At 42.3% G+C, this 18,120-nt stretch overlaps 1 protein-coding gene across 1 annotated transcript in view; it reads right to left on the bottom strand.

Annotated features, from left to right (window-relative positions):
- Positions 1 to 699: 699 nt before the first annotated feature.
- The window catches only part of LOC141173867 (choline kinase alpha-like), a 32,485-nt gene continuing 15,064 nt past the window's right edge, over positions 700 to 18,120 (bottom strand). The window contains exons 3-12 of the mRNA XM_073658386.1: positions 16,017 to 16,070; positions 14,327 to 14,440; positions 13,782 to 13,915; positions 12,475 to 12,579; positions 11,858 to 11,916; positions 9,797 to 9,884; positions 8,872 to 8,980; positions 8,105 to 8,211; positions 6,846 to 6,927; positions 700 to 4,471 (exon numbers count right to left, since the gene is read on the bottom strand). Of these exons, the coding sequence (XP_073514487.1) occupies positions 4,412 to 4,471; positions 6,846 to 6,927; positions 8,105 to 8,211; positions 8,872 to 8,980; positions 9,797 to 9,884; positions 11,858 to 11,916; positions 12,475 to 12,579; positions 13,782 to 13,915; positions 14,327 to 14,440; positions 16,017 to 16,070 (912 nt within the window). The 3' untranslated portion in view covers positions 700 to 4,411. The remainder of the gene's footprint in view (positions 4,472 to 6,845; positions 6,928 to 8,104; positions 8,212 to 8,871; positions 8,981 to 9,796; positions 9,885 to 11,857; positions 11,917 to 12,474; positions 12,580 to 13,781; positions 13,916 to 14,326; positions 14,441 to 16,016; positions 16,071 to 18,120) is intronic.

Genomic DNA, 18,120 nt, shown 5'->3' with positions numbered 1-18,120 from the left:
GAAGGGACTTTCCATCCATAAACTAGAGCGATCCAGCAAGTCACAACTCCGGTCACATGGTGCAGAAGATGACTGGAGCGGTGCTGGGAACGGCAGAAGACAGGAGCTGGTATTCTACTACACACATTACTGATGCCTATCTAGTGGTGAAATAAAACAAAACTGGAGTGGTACTTTAAAGGGTTATTCTCATCTTTAAAATGGGTAAAATTGCAAAAACAAGAAACTTTGCAATTATCCTTATTAAAAATAGGCCTTTGTTCTCAAGAATGGAGGGATTTCTAATTTTATTATTTATTGCTCATTGTCTGTGTTACTGACCACCTCTGAAGCTTATCAGCAGTGGCCAGTCTCATAGGCAAGTAGCATGCACGTATAAGCCCCTTTCCTATGCTCTGAAGCTGGCACCTGCCCCTTTTAATGCAGCTTTGCAGAACAGACCATTTGGACCAGTGACAACTTTACCTCTGGTGTGAAATGTCAATGATCAGGAGCACATTGCCCCGCCCCCCCGAGGCAAGTAGGAGGCTGGGGAGCTGCACGCTCCTGAACAAATTGAGAAAATCCCTTTAATTCTAGGTCATTTAAAAAGAAAATTGCTCTGCTACAAGAAGTGTTGAATTCAATGTGGCATGGAGGGTTTGAAGTAAAATACACAATTCTTTTCAAATAAAAAAATAAAATTAAACCAAGACCCGATAGACATCAATATATTTTTAATATAAAAAATACAGTTTTTACATTTCATGAACAATAAAAAGTGCTTTGCATTACACATACAGTGAATACATAAAAATGAAACGTTTCTGCAAATCAGGAATTTTGTATATTGACAGTAAATAAAATCGGAGGCTCGTTTACACCGCCACATCCATACCCATAGTCTCTGTCACAGATCACAAGAGGAGGCAAGAACAATTACCATTCTCCAGCTTTAAACAACCCTGGAGAACATGGACATGAATACATTGGTGCAAACAAACTCCAAAATGAAACTTCGTACAGATTGTTTTAGTAAGTCACAGTATAATAATTCACATTAGTGAGGGCAGCAAACATCACATACCTGTAATACACATACATGACGCCTGGTACTCCTACCAAACCGAGCCAGCACTGAAATGACTGCATGTTCCCTGTATACAATGGCCCACATTTCCCAACGCCGTCTTACTGGGTGGACCAGGTAAAAATGGAACTGGCAGTTACAAGAGGCGGCAAAATGTATCACCATGGCACGAGCGGAGTGATCGATTTAGCACATGATGCACGCAAGTTCTTACTTTTGCCAACTCTTCGTTGGCTTACTTTAATTTGCCCCTAAAAACTAGCGCCTGAAAATGATAAATTTGGTGCACTCTCCTCTTTTCTAGAGACTTTTTCATTGCAAATACATTTTTGGACAAATTTATGAATTTGCACCAAAAAGAAGGTGCAACTTCTGCCAGATTTATGGCACAACCACAGTAACAAGTGTGGGCTAATGTCTGCCCATTGGCTTTATGCAGAACTTAAAGGGAATCAATAAGCAGGTTTTTTGCCATATAATCTGAGAGCAGCATAATATAGGGGCCAAGACACCGATTCCAGTGATGTGTCACTTACTGGGCTGCTTGCTGTCACTTTGATACAATCACAGTTTTCTCTGCTGCAGACCTAAGAGCTCGGAATGCTGAGCTCTGTATAATCCCGCCCACACCACTGATTGGCTGCTTCCTTGGAATGCTGCGCTCTGTATAACCCCGCCCATACCACTGATTGGCTGCTTCCTTGGAATGCTGAGCTCTGTATAACCCCGCCCACAACACTGATTTGCAGTTTCCTTGGAATGCTGAGCTCTGTATAACCCCGCCCATACCACTGATTGGCTGCTTCCTTGGAATGCTGAGCTCTGTATAACCCCGCCCATACCACTGATTGGCTGCTTCCTTAGAATGCTGAGCTCTGTATAACCCCGCCCACACCACTGATTTGCAGTTTCCTTGGAATGCTGAGCTCTGTATAACCCCGCCCACAACACTGAATGACAGTTTTTTGTCAATGTACTCAGAAAGCTGCCAATCAGTGGTGGTGGAGTGGTTACAGAGAGCATGAGGAGGCACAAGACACCTTGTCCTGTAGTGATAATCTCCTGCTGATAAAACAATTGATTTTAATGAAACCACAACACATTGCCGGAACCTGGGTCATTCTGCCCTCAGATTACATATCAAAAACCCACTGATAGATTCCATTTAAAGTCTCCCATGTACGGATTGGATTTTTATACTCCTAAGAAAACAAAGGAAGTTACACACATTGTTAAAATCAATTTAGTATAAAATCAATTTAGTACGTTAATATCAATACACAGTATTTCTGTAATTAGCTGCATCATTAAAACCCCAAAGAGAGGTTCATTAAAAGAACAGACACTTAAAGAATCAAATCATTTACAAATAAAATGTAAATTTCACAGTTTATGTAAAAATGAAAAAAACAAAACCAAACCATTGACACTGTCTAACAATGTAATACTGACCAACATCGAAATCTCTATCCATAATTCTATCATCCTGCCGAGTGCCCGACCTGAGGCAGTGATGTTAGTAGGGGGCTGCATCCTGATTTTTGGACTTTAGCACTGACATCAAATCATTTGCCTTCGGTTCTCTCAAGCCAGTCTAAATGACTAAAAAAAAGAGCAAACAGACCGGTAGACCGCACAAGCGACTGTCAAAGGTAGTTAAAAAAATAAATAAATAAAAATACATTCTGATGCCGATTTGACCCATTTCGGGCCAGCCCCGTGTCCTATAAGCCATTTTATTACCTAATGGAAAACCGACAGGATCACGGCAATGTCCTGCCCCAATATACCAGTGTACGCTTACAGCCGACTAAGTTTAGTCTGTTCCCAATAAAAATATTTAGGAGCTTAAATAACTTTATTTTATTTTTATTTTATTTTTTTTGGAAGGGGGGGGGTGGGTGTTAGAAACAAAAATCTGCACTCTCATTTCAATTCTCCCCATCCCCCGTTTTGTCAGTTTACTGTATGGGATAAATATTTTTTTAGTCCGGCCAATTTTAACCTTTTTAGTCTCCTGGGGGCCACCTCCAGTCGTTTGACTGCCTACACAGTACACAGCAATACGTATTGCAGTGTATAGTACAATTGACGCTCTGTTGGGCCCAACCAAAAGTATAGGTGTACTGGCAAGGCAGAGAAGGGGCCTTCAGTAGGATTCCAGATGCCATGATAACCCATTGGCACTGTTTACCCAATAACCGCCTAAATGCCGATGTCGCAATCGACAGTGGCATCTAAGAGTGTGCACACATGGAGCCTTTTTGCAGAGTTTTCGCTGCGAAAACGCCAAGATTTTGAGGGGTTTCTGCTCCAAAAATTGCATGTGCAAAAACTGTTGCAATCAGACCTAGCTGTGTTGTACAGCCAGCATCTGGCGCGCATGCAGTGGGCACACTCCGTACAGTAAGTGTGCACATCTGCACAGATAATACGATTACTATATAATAACCTGCACGCGATTAGTAACAAGCCAATAACATCCTACAAGTCAAGAGTCTAAAATTAAAGATCTGTTTAGTGTGTAGCAAATTTTTCATTATAACTGTCAGTCTCAACTTGCAAGACATCCGACTACCCGTTTCTTGGTACAGCCGCGCACACAGCAGGATCTATTACGTGCTGCTATAAAGCAAGAATGTGTGCGAGATCCCCTACTAAAATGTAGAAAAAAAAATCATGATCAAGTTAGTACAAGATATTTTACAATTTTACAATATTTACATTCACAATTTTAAAGGAGACTGAATAACACTTGTTCCACAATCATGACAAAATTGCATTACAGTGAAAAAAAAATAAAACTATAATAATAATTCCATTCAATTCACAAGTGTCAGCATAAGAGGCGATGAGGTCATCCGCAGATCTCGGGACTCTTAAGCTGGCCTTACACCTTGGGAGAGTGGTCAGAGGAGAACTTGTTCGGGCAACATCTATTCCTCCAGACCTCCCTCTTACACATTAACATTGGGCATATTTTCTTTATTTAAAAAAAAAAATAAAAAAATAAAAAAGGGAGGGCATGTTGAAATCCAACATGTCCGATCCTTCTTTCAGGGCAGTAGGGGAGCCCACCATACTAATTATATAGAGGCTATTCCTGCCAACTTTGATGTGTTTGTCAGATATTCCCCAGTGTGATGAATTGATAGATTTCATTCTCAGAAATCGATGGATGCTCGATTGTGCGCGATCCAGAAGATATTAACTCAAAATTATGGGTTCAGGACACTAAAGTAAATGCCTGGCGTCACCGATTCCTCTGGAGCAGGATGATTTGGAGAACATGGTATAAAAAAAAAAGTATTAAAGCTGGGTGATTTTCCAGTCGTCCAAATTTCACAGTCCTAATTTCTTCTTGTGGAGGAAATAGGCGTCGAACCGCGCCATGGCGTATTCCTTAGGAAAAGGAACAAAAACAGGGTTATGACAAGTCCGAACAATATATCACTAGTTTTCCATGGTTTATGTTACAACTTGTATATTAATAAGAGCAATAGGAAAAATCCAACAATCCCAAAAGAAAAAAATATAGATTAAAATGTCACATTTAATGAAAAAACAAATGAAAACCTTAAAGGGGGATTACAAAACAGGGCATCAAAAATTAGAGAAAGGGATGCGCGTTTCAAACCAGCATGGTGGTTCGAAACGCATCAACCCCTCTAATTTTTTATGCCTCCTTTTCTCATACCCCCTTAATAGGTTTTTAACTGTTTTTCATTAAATGTGAAATTTTAAATGATATATTTTTAGATATTTTTTCTATGGCTCCTGTGCCTCACCCATCCCAGTTTTTTTTTTTCCTTCCATGCACTTAAGGAAAGCTAATAAGTATATTTTCCTTATTTTCTATCTGTATATTAATCCAGGTCTATGGCCCGATTCATTAGTTTTCGCCAAATATGCTGACATTTTTAATGCCAAACCTGGCTTTAAAACTTTTTAAAAAGTGGAAAGAGCTTGGGTGTGACCGTATGTCCCCACGATGAGTATTTGAGATTAGGTTACTTGTGTTTTTATCACATTTTTGATAATGTCTTTGTTTTTGCTACTCCCCATTATGTTATAGACTATTGGAGTTAGGCCTCCAAAACCATGACCCCCGTGCAGGCACAAATCCTCCATAACTCATTGCTTGCACCATCCTCTATGATGACTGCACCCGGACAAGTCCATTGTTTTTATAAGTAGTAATCCATCATCCTCTGCAAAAGGTTTATCCTCTTATTGTTGCAAAGATATTTACTCAGCAAATATAACCTAGATTCATATTAATAGAGTGTGCTGGAACATTTTAAAATATTTACTTTTTTATATTTACTACATTTATTTTTAAAAATAACTATCATTGATTTTTCCTTGTTCTTGTTATTCTAATGCAAATTCCCCTTTTTACGCAATAGTGGGCAAATGATAAAAACTGTTTGATTTAAAGACGCCATCCATCAGTTTAATTTTTCCATCGCTGACCCGACTGTCACATTCTGCAGTTCTTGTAGGTCTAATGTACTTATTTCCATGAAGTTCAGTCTCCATTGTGGTTGCCATATTTGACCCTGCACATTTAATTCCTTTATGCCCTGCTATCAATCTCAAGATGCATCAACACTAGTGATGAGCGAGTATGTTCGGTTAACCCTTTCGGCAAGTATACTTGGACGAGTACCGAGTATCTTCAGCGTGCTCAGTGATATGTTTGAATCACTCCCGTGTGCATGATTTGCAACGGTTTGACAGCTTTAATACATGTGAGGAATGCCTGCTTCTTTCGCATTCCTCACATGTATTAAAGCTGTCAAACCGTCGCAAATCATGCACACGGGAGTGATTCAAACAGGTCACTGACTACACTTAAGATACTCGGTACTCGTCCGAGTATACTTGCCGAAAGGGTTAACCAAACATACTCATCACTAATCAACACTAAAGAGGAGATAGATTCTAAGGACCCTGGTCCCAGAGGCGGCGTCGGCATTCCCTGTGATCCACCTCCTACCCACAGAAGCCCTAGGCGCATCTTCCAATTTGTAGGAGCTGAGGACATCAGCAAGTAGGTGGTCCCGGGTCTTGCAAATCGACCCATCTTTAGTAATCTCTGCTTGCTGTGGGGATAGTGCGATTATTCTTTCCCCTATGTTCTTCTAGATAATCTAATAGTTTCTGTCAAAAGATAAACTGTGACCACCTACATTATAACTGTGCAACAAAAGCTGAGTAATCATCAGTATTTGTGATAGAATGTGCAACAAAAGCTGAGTAATCATCAGCAGTATTTGTGATAGAAGTTTGGGCTTTTCCCTGTGTGGCAAACTTACAGTTTCTATTATCCTAAGATGGTGACCCCCTCTTCAGAGAGCAACTGCCCGGCTGGGAAGAGCCATCTTGTGATCACATGACCCAACGAGAAGGTATTAATGGATTTTCAGATAGAAAGGGACTGCTACTTGTGAGAGGTTGTTATAGCATTGTTCTGCTAATTGTCACTTCAGGGTACTTGTTATTCTTGACTAACAGATCTTATAGCCTCGCATATCGCAAAAGTCATTTATAGATCAGCGAATTACTCCGCATGTACGTATGCATTTTACACCAGTTGGGTCACCTTGCTACAAGAGCCATCAAATATTTTTACAAAAATAAAAAGTTCTAATATGTCGCCAGCTTAAGTGTGTGATGTCAGGACACAGCTGTCAATCACACTAAACGCGACAGTAATGTTTCTACAGTGCCCCGCTATATTGCCATGCACTATTCCAAAATTTATACTCACCATGTACCCAAATTCAATAGCGGAGATTTTTGCTTGAATAATAGACCACAGGCCCCAGAAGAAATGAGATGCGAGGGCAAACCTGCACAAAAACATTAACAGGGAATAAGGTATTATTCTGTATCTCGGTATCTGCAGCGTACACTCAGACATAACATACTGCACTGGATTACTTGTGTAGGCAGAGGAGTCCTGCAATGATTATACTGGATGCTACATTGCTTTAAAAGAGTTAAACCAAGAATGGAATTTACTTTCTGATCACTGGTCATACTACTTGGACCCTGATCAAACACAAAAATGGGCTCAGTAGTGCCCGATTTGATTGAAGCAATGGTCCCACATGCGCATCACCATCCCATTCACGGTCTACATGACTGCCAGAGATCGCCAAGTACAGCTGTCCGCTATTTCCAGAAGTCTCATAGATAATGAATGAAGCATTGTCAGGCAGGTCCGAAACGCACGTCAGGGTGGAGTGCTTGTGCACTGGGGGCTCTGCATGGTAATGCACTTTTGAGTATGCTTTATGCTACATACTTTATCACATATCTGTATGGTGATTCTTCCTTTCATTGAGAGACATGCGGTGTTGATACTGTGACATCCATTACTATTTGTGATATTAACATGGACATCTGCCATAATTGGCATTGCCCCTTCCTTGCGCACCTTGTTTGCATGTCAAACGTTCACATGTGTTTCCCCACTCCCCCCATCCGATTTTTCTACTTTTGAATAAACATTGTCAATTTCAAATATTTTGGACTCTGATTGTCACTACCCTGCAGGGTTTTCTTCTATACATGTTCTATATGACGATCAGTCCGTTACAGTCCAAAGAACATTAGTAGCATGGGCTATATTTTTATATATACTGAGTTAATTACTTATATTGAGATACATCATGCTTTTTCCGTGAGTTATTTGTACATTACATAGGGAGACTATTACATTCAATAGGAACGCTAACAGTATGCGAGTCTTTTGCAGAGTTTCCGAAGCAGAAACAAAGTTTTGAGGAGTTTTGGAGAGTTTTTTCCTCCAAAGACCCCATATGCATATAAGACTTTGCTCTTCAAGTGGTGGCACTGCCAAATATATCAGCACTTGCTGACAGTTCCCCATTTATCCTGAAGCCAATTGCCGGAGGTCCCAATACCCAGATTCCCCGAACTCAGCCTTTTGGGGTACAATTTCTTTAAAAAAAAAAAAAAAAAAAAAAAAGGTATATAAAGTGCGCGTCAGACCAGACTCACCTGTTAATCTCTATTAGCATTTCGTTCTCCACTTTACTTCTTTCTTCATTGCTCAGGTTTTCAAAGCCGGGCTGAAACTCCGCTATATAACTTGATATAAAGTGGAGCTAGAAAAACAAAAACACGACAAGTCAAACACTCGAGTCTTCAGAAAATACTCAGGATTCCACCAGCTTCTTCTGAACAGACTGCTGCATCACGAGGACATCCTCGCGAAAGCCTATCGGCGAAGCGCGCGTCGGATCTCTGCGGACATTGTGGGATTGGCAGGTACTTCATTTTACTCTACCATCTTCTTCTACATGATGACACATGGAATCTGTGTGGAGGGGTGATACAAATGGGCCCATGTTTGCCCCTTAAATATTATTACCTTTTCGCCAACATTCAGGCCTTTCACATGAGCACTTGATACTTTCTTTATAATTTATTCGTGGTACATTTGTGAATTTGCTGCTCTGAATATTTAGTTGGGAGTATATTTATTGCACTTTGCATGATATAACCCATTCTTAATAAAAGTATTCTCACTATATATGGGTAAAACATGATCCATGAGTTTCAGGAAAGTTTGATATGTTTTGTATTCTATACTGTGATTGTGTACCAGCTGATCCCCTGGTGCCTGTTGTTCTGGGCAATTTTTTCCTCTTTGTATTTGTCAGTCTATTTTTATTTATATTACTCAGTAAATGGTATTCTTACATTCATTTGACTATGTGTCAATTATGGAACAGGAAAAAAAAAAAAAGCCATAAAACACTTACCTGCTGCTTCTTTGTAGGATACTTTGAGAAATTGGCTTTGAAGAATGGGAATTTCTCGTGGGTGTAATCGTACATCCATTCGCAAAAATGATTTCCAATGTCAAATCCCCTGAATGAATAGAAATGCAAGATATAAAAAAAAAAAAAAGAAAAAAAAGAAGGATGGTGTTAAACCCCACAGATCACCTCTGCCATTAGGGTAATATCGATAAAGGAAAAATCCAGCTTCTAGAATCCCATAAAATTAGAAAAGTTATTCAAATATTTAAAAAACGATACAGTATTGGCATGATTATCACAGCCCCAAGTGGTTAAAGTGCTGAGCAGACGCGTTTCAGACAGTCCGGTCTTTAATCATTAGCAATTAAAGACTGGATGGTCTGAAACGCGTCTGCTCAGGACTTTCTTCACTTGGGGCTGTGATAATTATGAAAATACTGCATCTTTTTTAAAATATTTGAATCAATTTTCTAGTTTTATGGGATTCTGGAAGCTGGATTTTTCCTTTATTGGTTGGCTTTCCTGCGGCTCTGCTGGTTCTCCGTGCTCAGGACTCCTTTATGGGTGAGCTGACTTGAAGCCCGGGGCTATAAACAGCAATAAAAGTGCTGCGGATGATGATAGCCCGGATAACAGCCGTGCAGAGCTGTAATCTGATCACCACCACCTGCCTGATCGCAGATCTTTGACACTAAGCAGCTTAAAGCAGAGTGCAGCTCCGACGTCATGGAAGAACTCAATGCAACAGTGCTACATCTACTCTTTCAAATCTTGGAAACCCCATACACATAGGGAGACTAATCTCTCTTTTTTACCCAAAAAACCCCGGATATCTCTCGCTAATGATCACAAGACCTCATGCTATGAATAGTCATAAACCACCATGTTATACTGTTATTAACTCCTAAATAAAATGTTCACATACCTATAATTGTAACTGCTGTACTCAAAATCTATCAGCATTAGTTTCTGCTTTTCACAATTCTCCCTTCCATCCAGCAATAGGACGTTTCCTGAAAATACAACGAAAGAAACACTGAAAAAAAAAAAACGAGGACTGGTAGGACTGATGTACAGGAGTAAGTCATTAAACCAAAAGCCATAGTCCCCTCTCTGCTGCTTCCATAGTCCTGGCCACTGAATGTAGGTAAATATCCCCATCCCAGATATGTACGAGCAGCGAGACCCTGGATGCTTTCCTGCACAAGCAGCGAGACCCTGGATGCTTTCCTGCACAAGCAGCGAGACCCTGGATGCTTTCCTGCACAAGCAGCGAGACCCTGGATGCTTTCCTGCACAAGCAGCGACACCCTGGATGCTTTCCTGCACAAGCAGCGACACCCTGGATGCTTTCCTGCACAAGCAGCGACACCCTGGATGCTTTCCTGCACAAGCAGCGACACCCTGGATGCTTTCCTGCACAAGCAGCGACACCCTGGATGCTTTCCTGCACAAGCAGCGACACCCTGGATGCTTTCCTGCACAAGCAGCGACACCCTGGATGCTTTCCTGCACAAGCAGCGACACCCTGGATGCTTTCCTGCACAAGCAGCGACACCCTGGATGCTTTCCTGCACAAGCAGCGACACCCTGGATGCTTTCCTGCACAAGCAGCGACACCCTGGATGCTTTCCTGCACAAGCAGCGACACCCTGGATGCTTTCCTGCACAAGCAGCGACACCCTGGATGCTTTCCTGCACAAGCAGCGACACCCTGGATGCTTTCCTGCACAAGCAGCGACACCCTGGATGCTTTCCTGCACAAGCAGCGACACCCTGGATGCTTTCCTGCACAAGCAGCGACACCCTGGATGCTTTCCTGCACAAGCAGCGACACCCTGGATGCTTTCCTGCACAAGCAGCGACACCCTGGATGCTTTCCTGCACAAGCAGCGACACCCTGGATGCTTTCCTGCACAAGCAGCGACACCCTGGATGCTTTCCTGCACAAGCAGCGACACCCTGGATGCTTTCCTGCACAAGCAGCGACACCCTGGATGCTTTCCTGCACAAGCAGCGACACCCTGGATGCTTTCCTGCACAAGCAGCGACACCCTGGATGCTTTCCTGCACAAGCAGCGACACCCTGGATGCTTTCCTGCACAAGCAGCGACACCCTGGATGCTTTCCTGCACAAGCAGCGACACCCTGGATGCTTTCCTGCACAAGCAGCGACACCCTGGATGCTTTCCTGCACAAGCAGCGACACCCTGGATGCTTTCCTGCACAAGCAGCGACACCCTGGATGCTTTCCTGCACAAGCAGCGACACCCTGGATGCTTTCCTGCACAAGCAGCGACACTATGGATTCTTTACTGCACAAGCAGTGACACCCTGGATGCTTTCCTGCACAAGCAGCGAGAACCTGGATGCTTTCCTGCACAAGCAGCGAGACCATGGATTCTTTACTGCACAAGCAGTGACACTATGGATTCTCTACTGTACAAAAAGCGAGACCACAGAACTCTGCCACATGTTGTAATTCACTAAAAAAAAAAGTTCAAGGAGGGCCTGGACTCTTTTCTTTATAAATATAATATTACAGATTATGGAGACTAGACCCCACAATGGGACAGTAATCCAGTGAATTACTGATTACTGTATGTGGTGTTGGGAAGGACTTTTTCACTTAATGGGCAATTAGCATCTTCCTCTGGATCAACATGTTAGGTTATCGGTTGACCTCTATAGACTTGTGTCTTCTTTCAACCTTAAAACTATGATACTATGACAAACAAAAGTGTCTGAGGTCCACCAGTTCTTCCGTGTTAGCACACGTCAGTGGCATTTCCCTTTACTTCCACTGAAATAAACATGCAAGCTCAGCCAAGCTGAACGTGTACATTTACGGGGGGAGTCCATGTACAGGCCAGATCTAAATTTCTCCATTTGTGGCTAAAATAAAGCAGCAGAATCTGCATCTAAAACAGCCCCGATTCCAGCTTAGAACTGAACGTAAAAGCAGAAATACCATCAGACGTCTTACCTTCTTGACAGTCGTTGTGACAAAATACAACAGGAGAATGAGTTGCTTCCAGCAAAGACCTGAAGGGGAGAAAAAAAAAAAATCTTGATTAACCTAGCATGCATTCACCTAAACCGGCTGATTTTTCTTAAAGGGGTCCTGTTATATGGTGATGGTATCTAACCTGCAGGGGAGTTGTTATAGAGAAGGAGCTGATCAGACTGATCATTTTTGCCAGAAAAGTTTCCGTTAAACTTGTATTTTATTCATTGAAATCCCTGGTGATTGTATAAGAGTCCAGTGGGCGGTCCTAATGAGTCCAGTGGGTGGTCCTACTCAGTGATTGACAGTCTTCCCTGTACTGTGTCTGCAGAGATAGCTGTCAATCACTAGTAAGACCACCCACTGGACTCATACATACAAAACACAGGGATTTCAGACTCCAGTGGGCGGTCCTAATGAGTCCAGTGGGCGGTCCTACTCAGTGATCGACAGTCTTCCCTGTAATGTGTCTGCAGAGATAGCTGTCAATCACTAGTAGGACCACTCGCCAGACACACATATAAACATCAGGAATTTCATTGAATAAAATACAAGATTTACTGAATCTTTTCGCTGACATTTACTTAAGAAAATACCTGAGATTAGCCATTTCTTTAGGAAGATTGTAGCTTAAAAACTTGTTCAGCTTCTTGGCATGGGATTCTCTTGTGAACTTAATCTTCAGGACCTGCTTCAAATACCTGAGTGGAAGAAAAAAAAAAGTAAGAATATTTCCGCAGTACCTTAAACTAATAACATATGATGTCAGTTTTGGTTTTACAGTAAGCTCTAAGAACACAATGTTCAGTACTAGAACCTACTTCTAGATAAGCATGCTCCGCAGCTGTCGCTCGCCCGTCCCCCACTGTCACATAAAATGCATTACTGTCCCATATGCGAAGACGAGCACAGGAGAAAGCTTACCGGGAAAAAATGGCACCTGATTCCTTGCGAAGAATTTTAGAACAGTTGAGTAAACTGTATATAGTATTTTTCCTACTTATGTACTGATGCTAACATTTAACTTGCATCCCCAGGGTAACATTCACATGGATTTGTTACTGCTCTAAATACACAGCTAAACCCACAAAAAAAATGTAGTTTGTGTAGACCGTTCACAAAACTTAAAATATTCTGCTAAAAAAAAAAAAATTCTATCCTTGTATCCTCATCCAGGACATTGAAATTAGGAGCTGCCGTGGAAAAGATTAGTTGATCACGCTCGGTGTGGCCCAGGAAGATGCTAAAGTCCATTTACACCTGTCAGAGAAGGGCTGAGACAGGTGAAGAAATAGATCTTCACCTTGGCTGACTGAGCGCAGAGGACTGAGGCTCAGTCAGCAGAGAAGATTTATTTCTTCTCGTGTCACAGCCCATCTCCAGCAGCTCCGGTACATCTGCTTATGATACAGCTCCTCTGGCAGTTGAGACACAGGTCTCGGGAGCGACATTTCTTTAGACTGTAGCCCAGGGGCCATTTACATGACTGGGAACCATTTTAATATATATATTTTTTGAGAACCCCTGTAATGAGATTGAAACTATCCTATGCGCACAGAAGTAGTTTTTAAGGTTGAACTCCATGGACTTCAGCCTAACAAGTTGATCCAGAAGAAGGCAAAAAACTATGGGGCAGACACGAATTGCTCCATATTAGAGGAAAAATTCCTTCCAGACTCTACATATGGCAATCCGACTAGTTGGAATTGCTATCGGCAGCACATCTGTTTACACCGATGTGCTACCGACAGGGATACTTTTAATGCCAGCATGAATGATTCAGCCAACAAGTGCGTCGCTGGTTTATCAGGCGATCGCTAGCATTTTTACACAAGCTGATGATCGGCAAACGAGTGTTCTTACAAACTCCCGTTCCCAAAAATCTAAACTGGCCTTAACTTACTTCTCCATTGTTCCAAAAAGCCACTTGGGTTCCTTATTGAATGGCATGCTCATGCCATGAAAACGGGCCATCTTCTCCGCGATCTCAGCCGATATATCTGGAAAACTCAGTTCTTCAGTCTCCAGCTTTCGACTCTAAAAATCATAAAAGTCGACAGGATTATTATTTTTTTTTTCTCCCCAGGCAACTAGAAAATGGAGAATTTATTGTTTTGGGGTCAGATTTCAGGTCTTAAGAAACTGAGTTACACAATGTATTTATTAAAAAAAAACAACAATGTTTGATGGTGATGGACAATGGATATGATTAATTGTACTTGGCTTGTGTAGACTTCTAGTCTCCTGACTCTGAATAAGACAAGGAGGTGTGATCCAAGGGAAATCATCTGACGGCATGGAAAGCAGACACTTGGGCCAAAGGACTGAGCAGCAGTTTCTGGCATGTGATAAGCGAGTCACTGACAGACAGCGGTTACACAATTATCACATCCAGAATTATACAACTCATCACGAGCCAAGAAAACGCGACATCCTCGCTGAACTCACCGGAATGAATTGCTCCAGTCGTCCCTGTGGAAAGATTCCATACAACTTGGGGCCGAGAGATCTTTCTGCCAGGATTGCAAACATCACACTCTCCATTACCATGGCTGCAGCACCCTGATCAGAAAAAAATATATATATAATTGAGATCAGAGGCAGAGACCCTGATTCCAGAGAGGCCACTTACCAGTCTGCTTGCTGTAGTTTTGATAAAATCACTTAGCAGGAGATCACCACTAGAGGACTAGGTGACTTGTGCCATGTAGTCCTCCTGCTTTGTGTAACCCCGCCCCCTCACACTGATTGGCACTGCTTATGCACAGTGTACACAGAAACCAGCCAATCAGTGGTGTGGACGGGGTTATACACAGCTCAGCATTCAGAGCTCTGCTAGATCTGCAGAAAATAAGTTAGGGATTTAAAAAAAACTGCTGCAAGTGGTCCAGTAAGTGATATATCACTGAAGTCAGGGTCTCTGTCCCTACATTATGCTGCGCTCAGATGGGGTAGCAAAAACCTGGTGACACATTCCCTTTAAGTTAATCAACAGAAGCAGATTAATGATAGGAACTTTATTGTATAGAGGAAAGGTCCTCCCATACACATTAGACCAAAATCGGCCGAACCTACAGGTATCAACATCTTCAGTCAACAGTCTAATATGTATGGGGACCCCCCCCCCCCAAAAAAAAAACAGATATCAGGGGAGGAGAAGGATACAGCATGCCCGATTTCGGAATGTCGAGTCCTTTTGTTATCCCTGAGAAGCTGCCACCACTTATCTGGCAGCAGCTTTTTATAGAGAATACAGGAGAGGTCGTCACACTTCCGCATCTGGAGGTGAGTGGCGCTGGGGACATCACCTCCGCTGAGCCGTGTGTCACTTGGTAAGTATCAGTAGACGTGATGTCACTGACCCCGCTCACCACCAGATGCAGAATTGTGCGGAATTTTATGGACAGGTTCTGGTTTTAGTGGCCATTTTTTGTGTGTGGCCAGGTAGTTTGTATAGACGCAAGTGCTTTAATTGGATTACTTTTAGTAAGTGTGTATTTTGCATCTCTAAAGCGGCTGCGGCTTGCAGTGATTTTCCACAGTTTCGACACTTTTCTTCACACGCCACTTTAAAAAAAATATAAACACCTGAACTATGATCTCTTCAGTCAACCAATAAGAAGTAAATTGAGCGGCAATGCGTGTGCTCGCATATATACATTGTGCTAATGTGCCAGGGTGTTCACGCTTCATAAATCAGGGAGCTTGTAGGAAAAAAATAAGCGCATCACATCATTTCTGCTGTAGTGAACCATGAAATAAAGCGCTGTTCACACCCGGATCTGTCCAGTCATTGGGAGCTGGAGTCCGTCAGTAATGGATCATGGACTATGCTCCTATAACGGAGCAGAAAACCATATCTGGAAAGGATGATGTGATCACTTCTTTCGTTCCCGCTTTGAAATTAACCCAATAACCAAAAGCCTGATAATCGTTCATGCGACAAAAAAACAAACAAAAAAAAAAAAAGATATTTTTCATTTTGTAAGCAAAATATAAAATACAATCAAAATTTCCTTCAAAAAATGCAATTAACTAAAGTTTGCTCTTAGGATTGTTTTGGGGTATAACCCATCTGAAAAGTCCTATGGCTCTGAAATGGTCAGTGCCTCTGAAGATCACTCATTGCGAAACTCACCTGGAAGAAATTCTCCCTTTGGGTCTCCTGATTCTCCCCTTTGTTACAAGACATCTGTTAAAAATACAATGAAGTCATTTAACGAACAAGAAATGGCAAGTAACTCGTCAACGCAAACACATCAGCAAGCGCAAACAGTGTCTGAATATACGCCAATTTCAATTGGCACAATTTATATGGACAGGTCTTCCTGGAGGTCTCCCCAAAAGTGAGCCCCAATATACAAGCATATAGCCTGTAACCTGCCCTACAGTATATAGTCAGCCATAATGGTAGACTGACATATTAATAAAGTGATGTTACATATGAAATACATCCCAACATACATTATTGCTCTTTATGGTTAAGTACTCGGCTTTGTTGAAATTTAAAGGGACCAGTCATTTTGAAAATCGTCTCTGATCTGCAGGCGGGATGTTATAGAGCAGGAGAGGCGTATCAGTTTGAGAGACAAATTTCAGTAACACTTGTAGTTAAATTCATTGAAACCCTTGGTGTTTGTATGTAGGAGTCCAGTGGGTGGTCCTACTAGTGATCGACAGTCAACCTCTGAGTAGGACCGCCCACTGGACTTGCATTTTATTCATTGACATCCCTGTTTGTAAGCATGAGTCCAGTGGGTAGTCTTATTCAGTGACTGACTGTCAATCTCTAAGTTGGACCACCCACTGGACTCATTTTATTCATTGACAGCCCACTTGACTCCTGCTTACAAACCATGACTAAAATACAAGTTTATACTGAATATTTTCCCACAAACCTATATATCATTCTGCTCAGCTTCTCCTCCTCTATACCGTGCTGTCCGCAGATTGGACAATATGACCAGTACCCTTTAATCTTTAAGAAGCTACTACAGTCAGCTGTCAGACATGACAAGACATACCTTTCTGTACAATATTCCTGTATGGAAACACATGAAGGTAAAGGGTAACGGGCAACAGAGAGAACAACATTTCTTATACTTTACCCAGGAAGAATTGGCTAAAACCAACTATAGGCAATAGATCAGAAAGCAGGCTTTTTGTGACGTCCATCTCATGCAGAAAGGAATAATAGTATGGGCGATTAATATGGTAAAATTGGGCCAAACTATTACTTCTGTTGACGACAGAGCACAAGTCATCGATCTTGGCTCATTCCGTGGCTGACCAAGAACAAGCCATCGATCTTGGCTCATTCCGTGGCTGACCAAGAACAAGCCATCGATCTTGGCTCATTCCGTGGCTGACCAAGAACAAGCCATCGATCTTGGCTCATTCCGTGGCTGACCAAGAACAAGCCATCGATCTTGGCTCATTCCGTGGACGACCAAGAACAAGCCATCGATCTTGGCTCATTCCGTGGACGACCAAGAACAAGCCATCGATCTTGGCTCATTCCGTGGACGACCAAGAACAAGCCATCGATCTTGGCTCATTCCGTGGACGACCAAGAACAAGCCATCGATCTTGGCTCATTCCGTGGACGACCAAGAACAAGCCATCGATCTTGGCTCATTCCGTGGACGACCAAGAACAAGCCATCGATCTTGGCTCATTCCGTGGACGACCAAGAACAAGCCATCGATCTTGGCTCATTCCGTGGACGACCAAGAACAAGCCATCGATCTTGGCTCATTCCGTGGACGACCAAGAACAAGCCATCGATCTTGGCTCATTCCGTGGACGACCAAGAACAAGTCATCAATCTTGGCTCATTCTGTGGACGACCAAGAACAAGTCATCGATCTTGGCTCATTCTGTGGACGACCAAGAACAAGTCATCGATCTTGGCTCATTCTGTTGACGACCAAGAACAAGTCATCGATCTTGGCTCATTCTGTTGACGACCAAGAACAAGTCATCGATCTTGGCTCATTCTGTTGACGACCAAGAACAAGTCATCGATCTTGGCTCATTCTGTTGACGACCAAGAACAAGTCATCGATCTTGGCTCATTCTGTTGACGACCAAGAACAAGTCATCGATCTTGGCTCAAACAGTAAAGTAACACTGGTTCAGGAGGGCTGAATTGGGAATAGGTGAATGAAGAACCAGATCATATTAATGGGAAATTGATGAGTAAAGGGCTTATACTGCAATGGGAAGGGCAGTATTGGTCA

Source organism: Phyllobates terribilis, unplaced genomic scaffold (assembly GCF_046119375.1).
Source record: "Phyllobates terribilis strain yellow unplaced genomic scaffold, ASM4611937v1 Scaffold_13__5_contigs__length_258822181, whole genome shotgun sequence".
Classification (NCBI taxonomy): Eukaryota; Metazoa; Chordata; class Amphibia; order Anura; family Dendrobatidae; genus Phyllobates; species Phyllobates terribilis.
The sequence above is the reverse complement of the archived record's forward strand: the minus strand, read 5'-3'. Positions and strand labels throughout refer to the sequence as shown.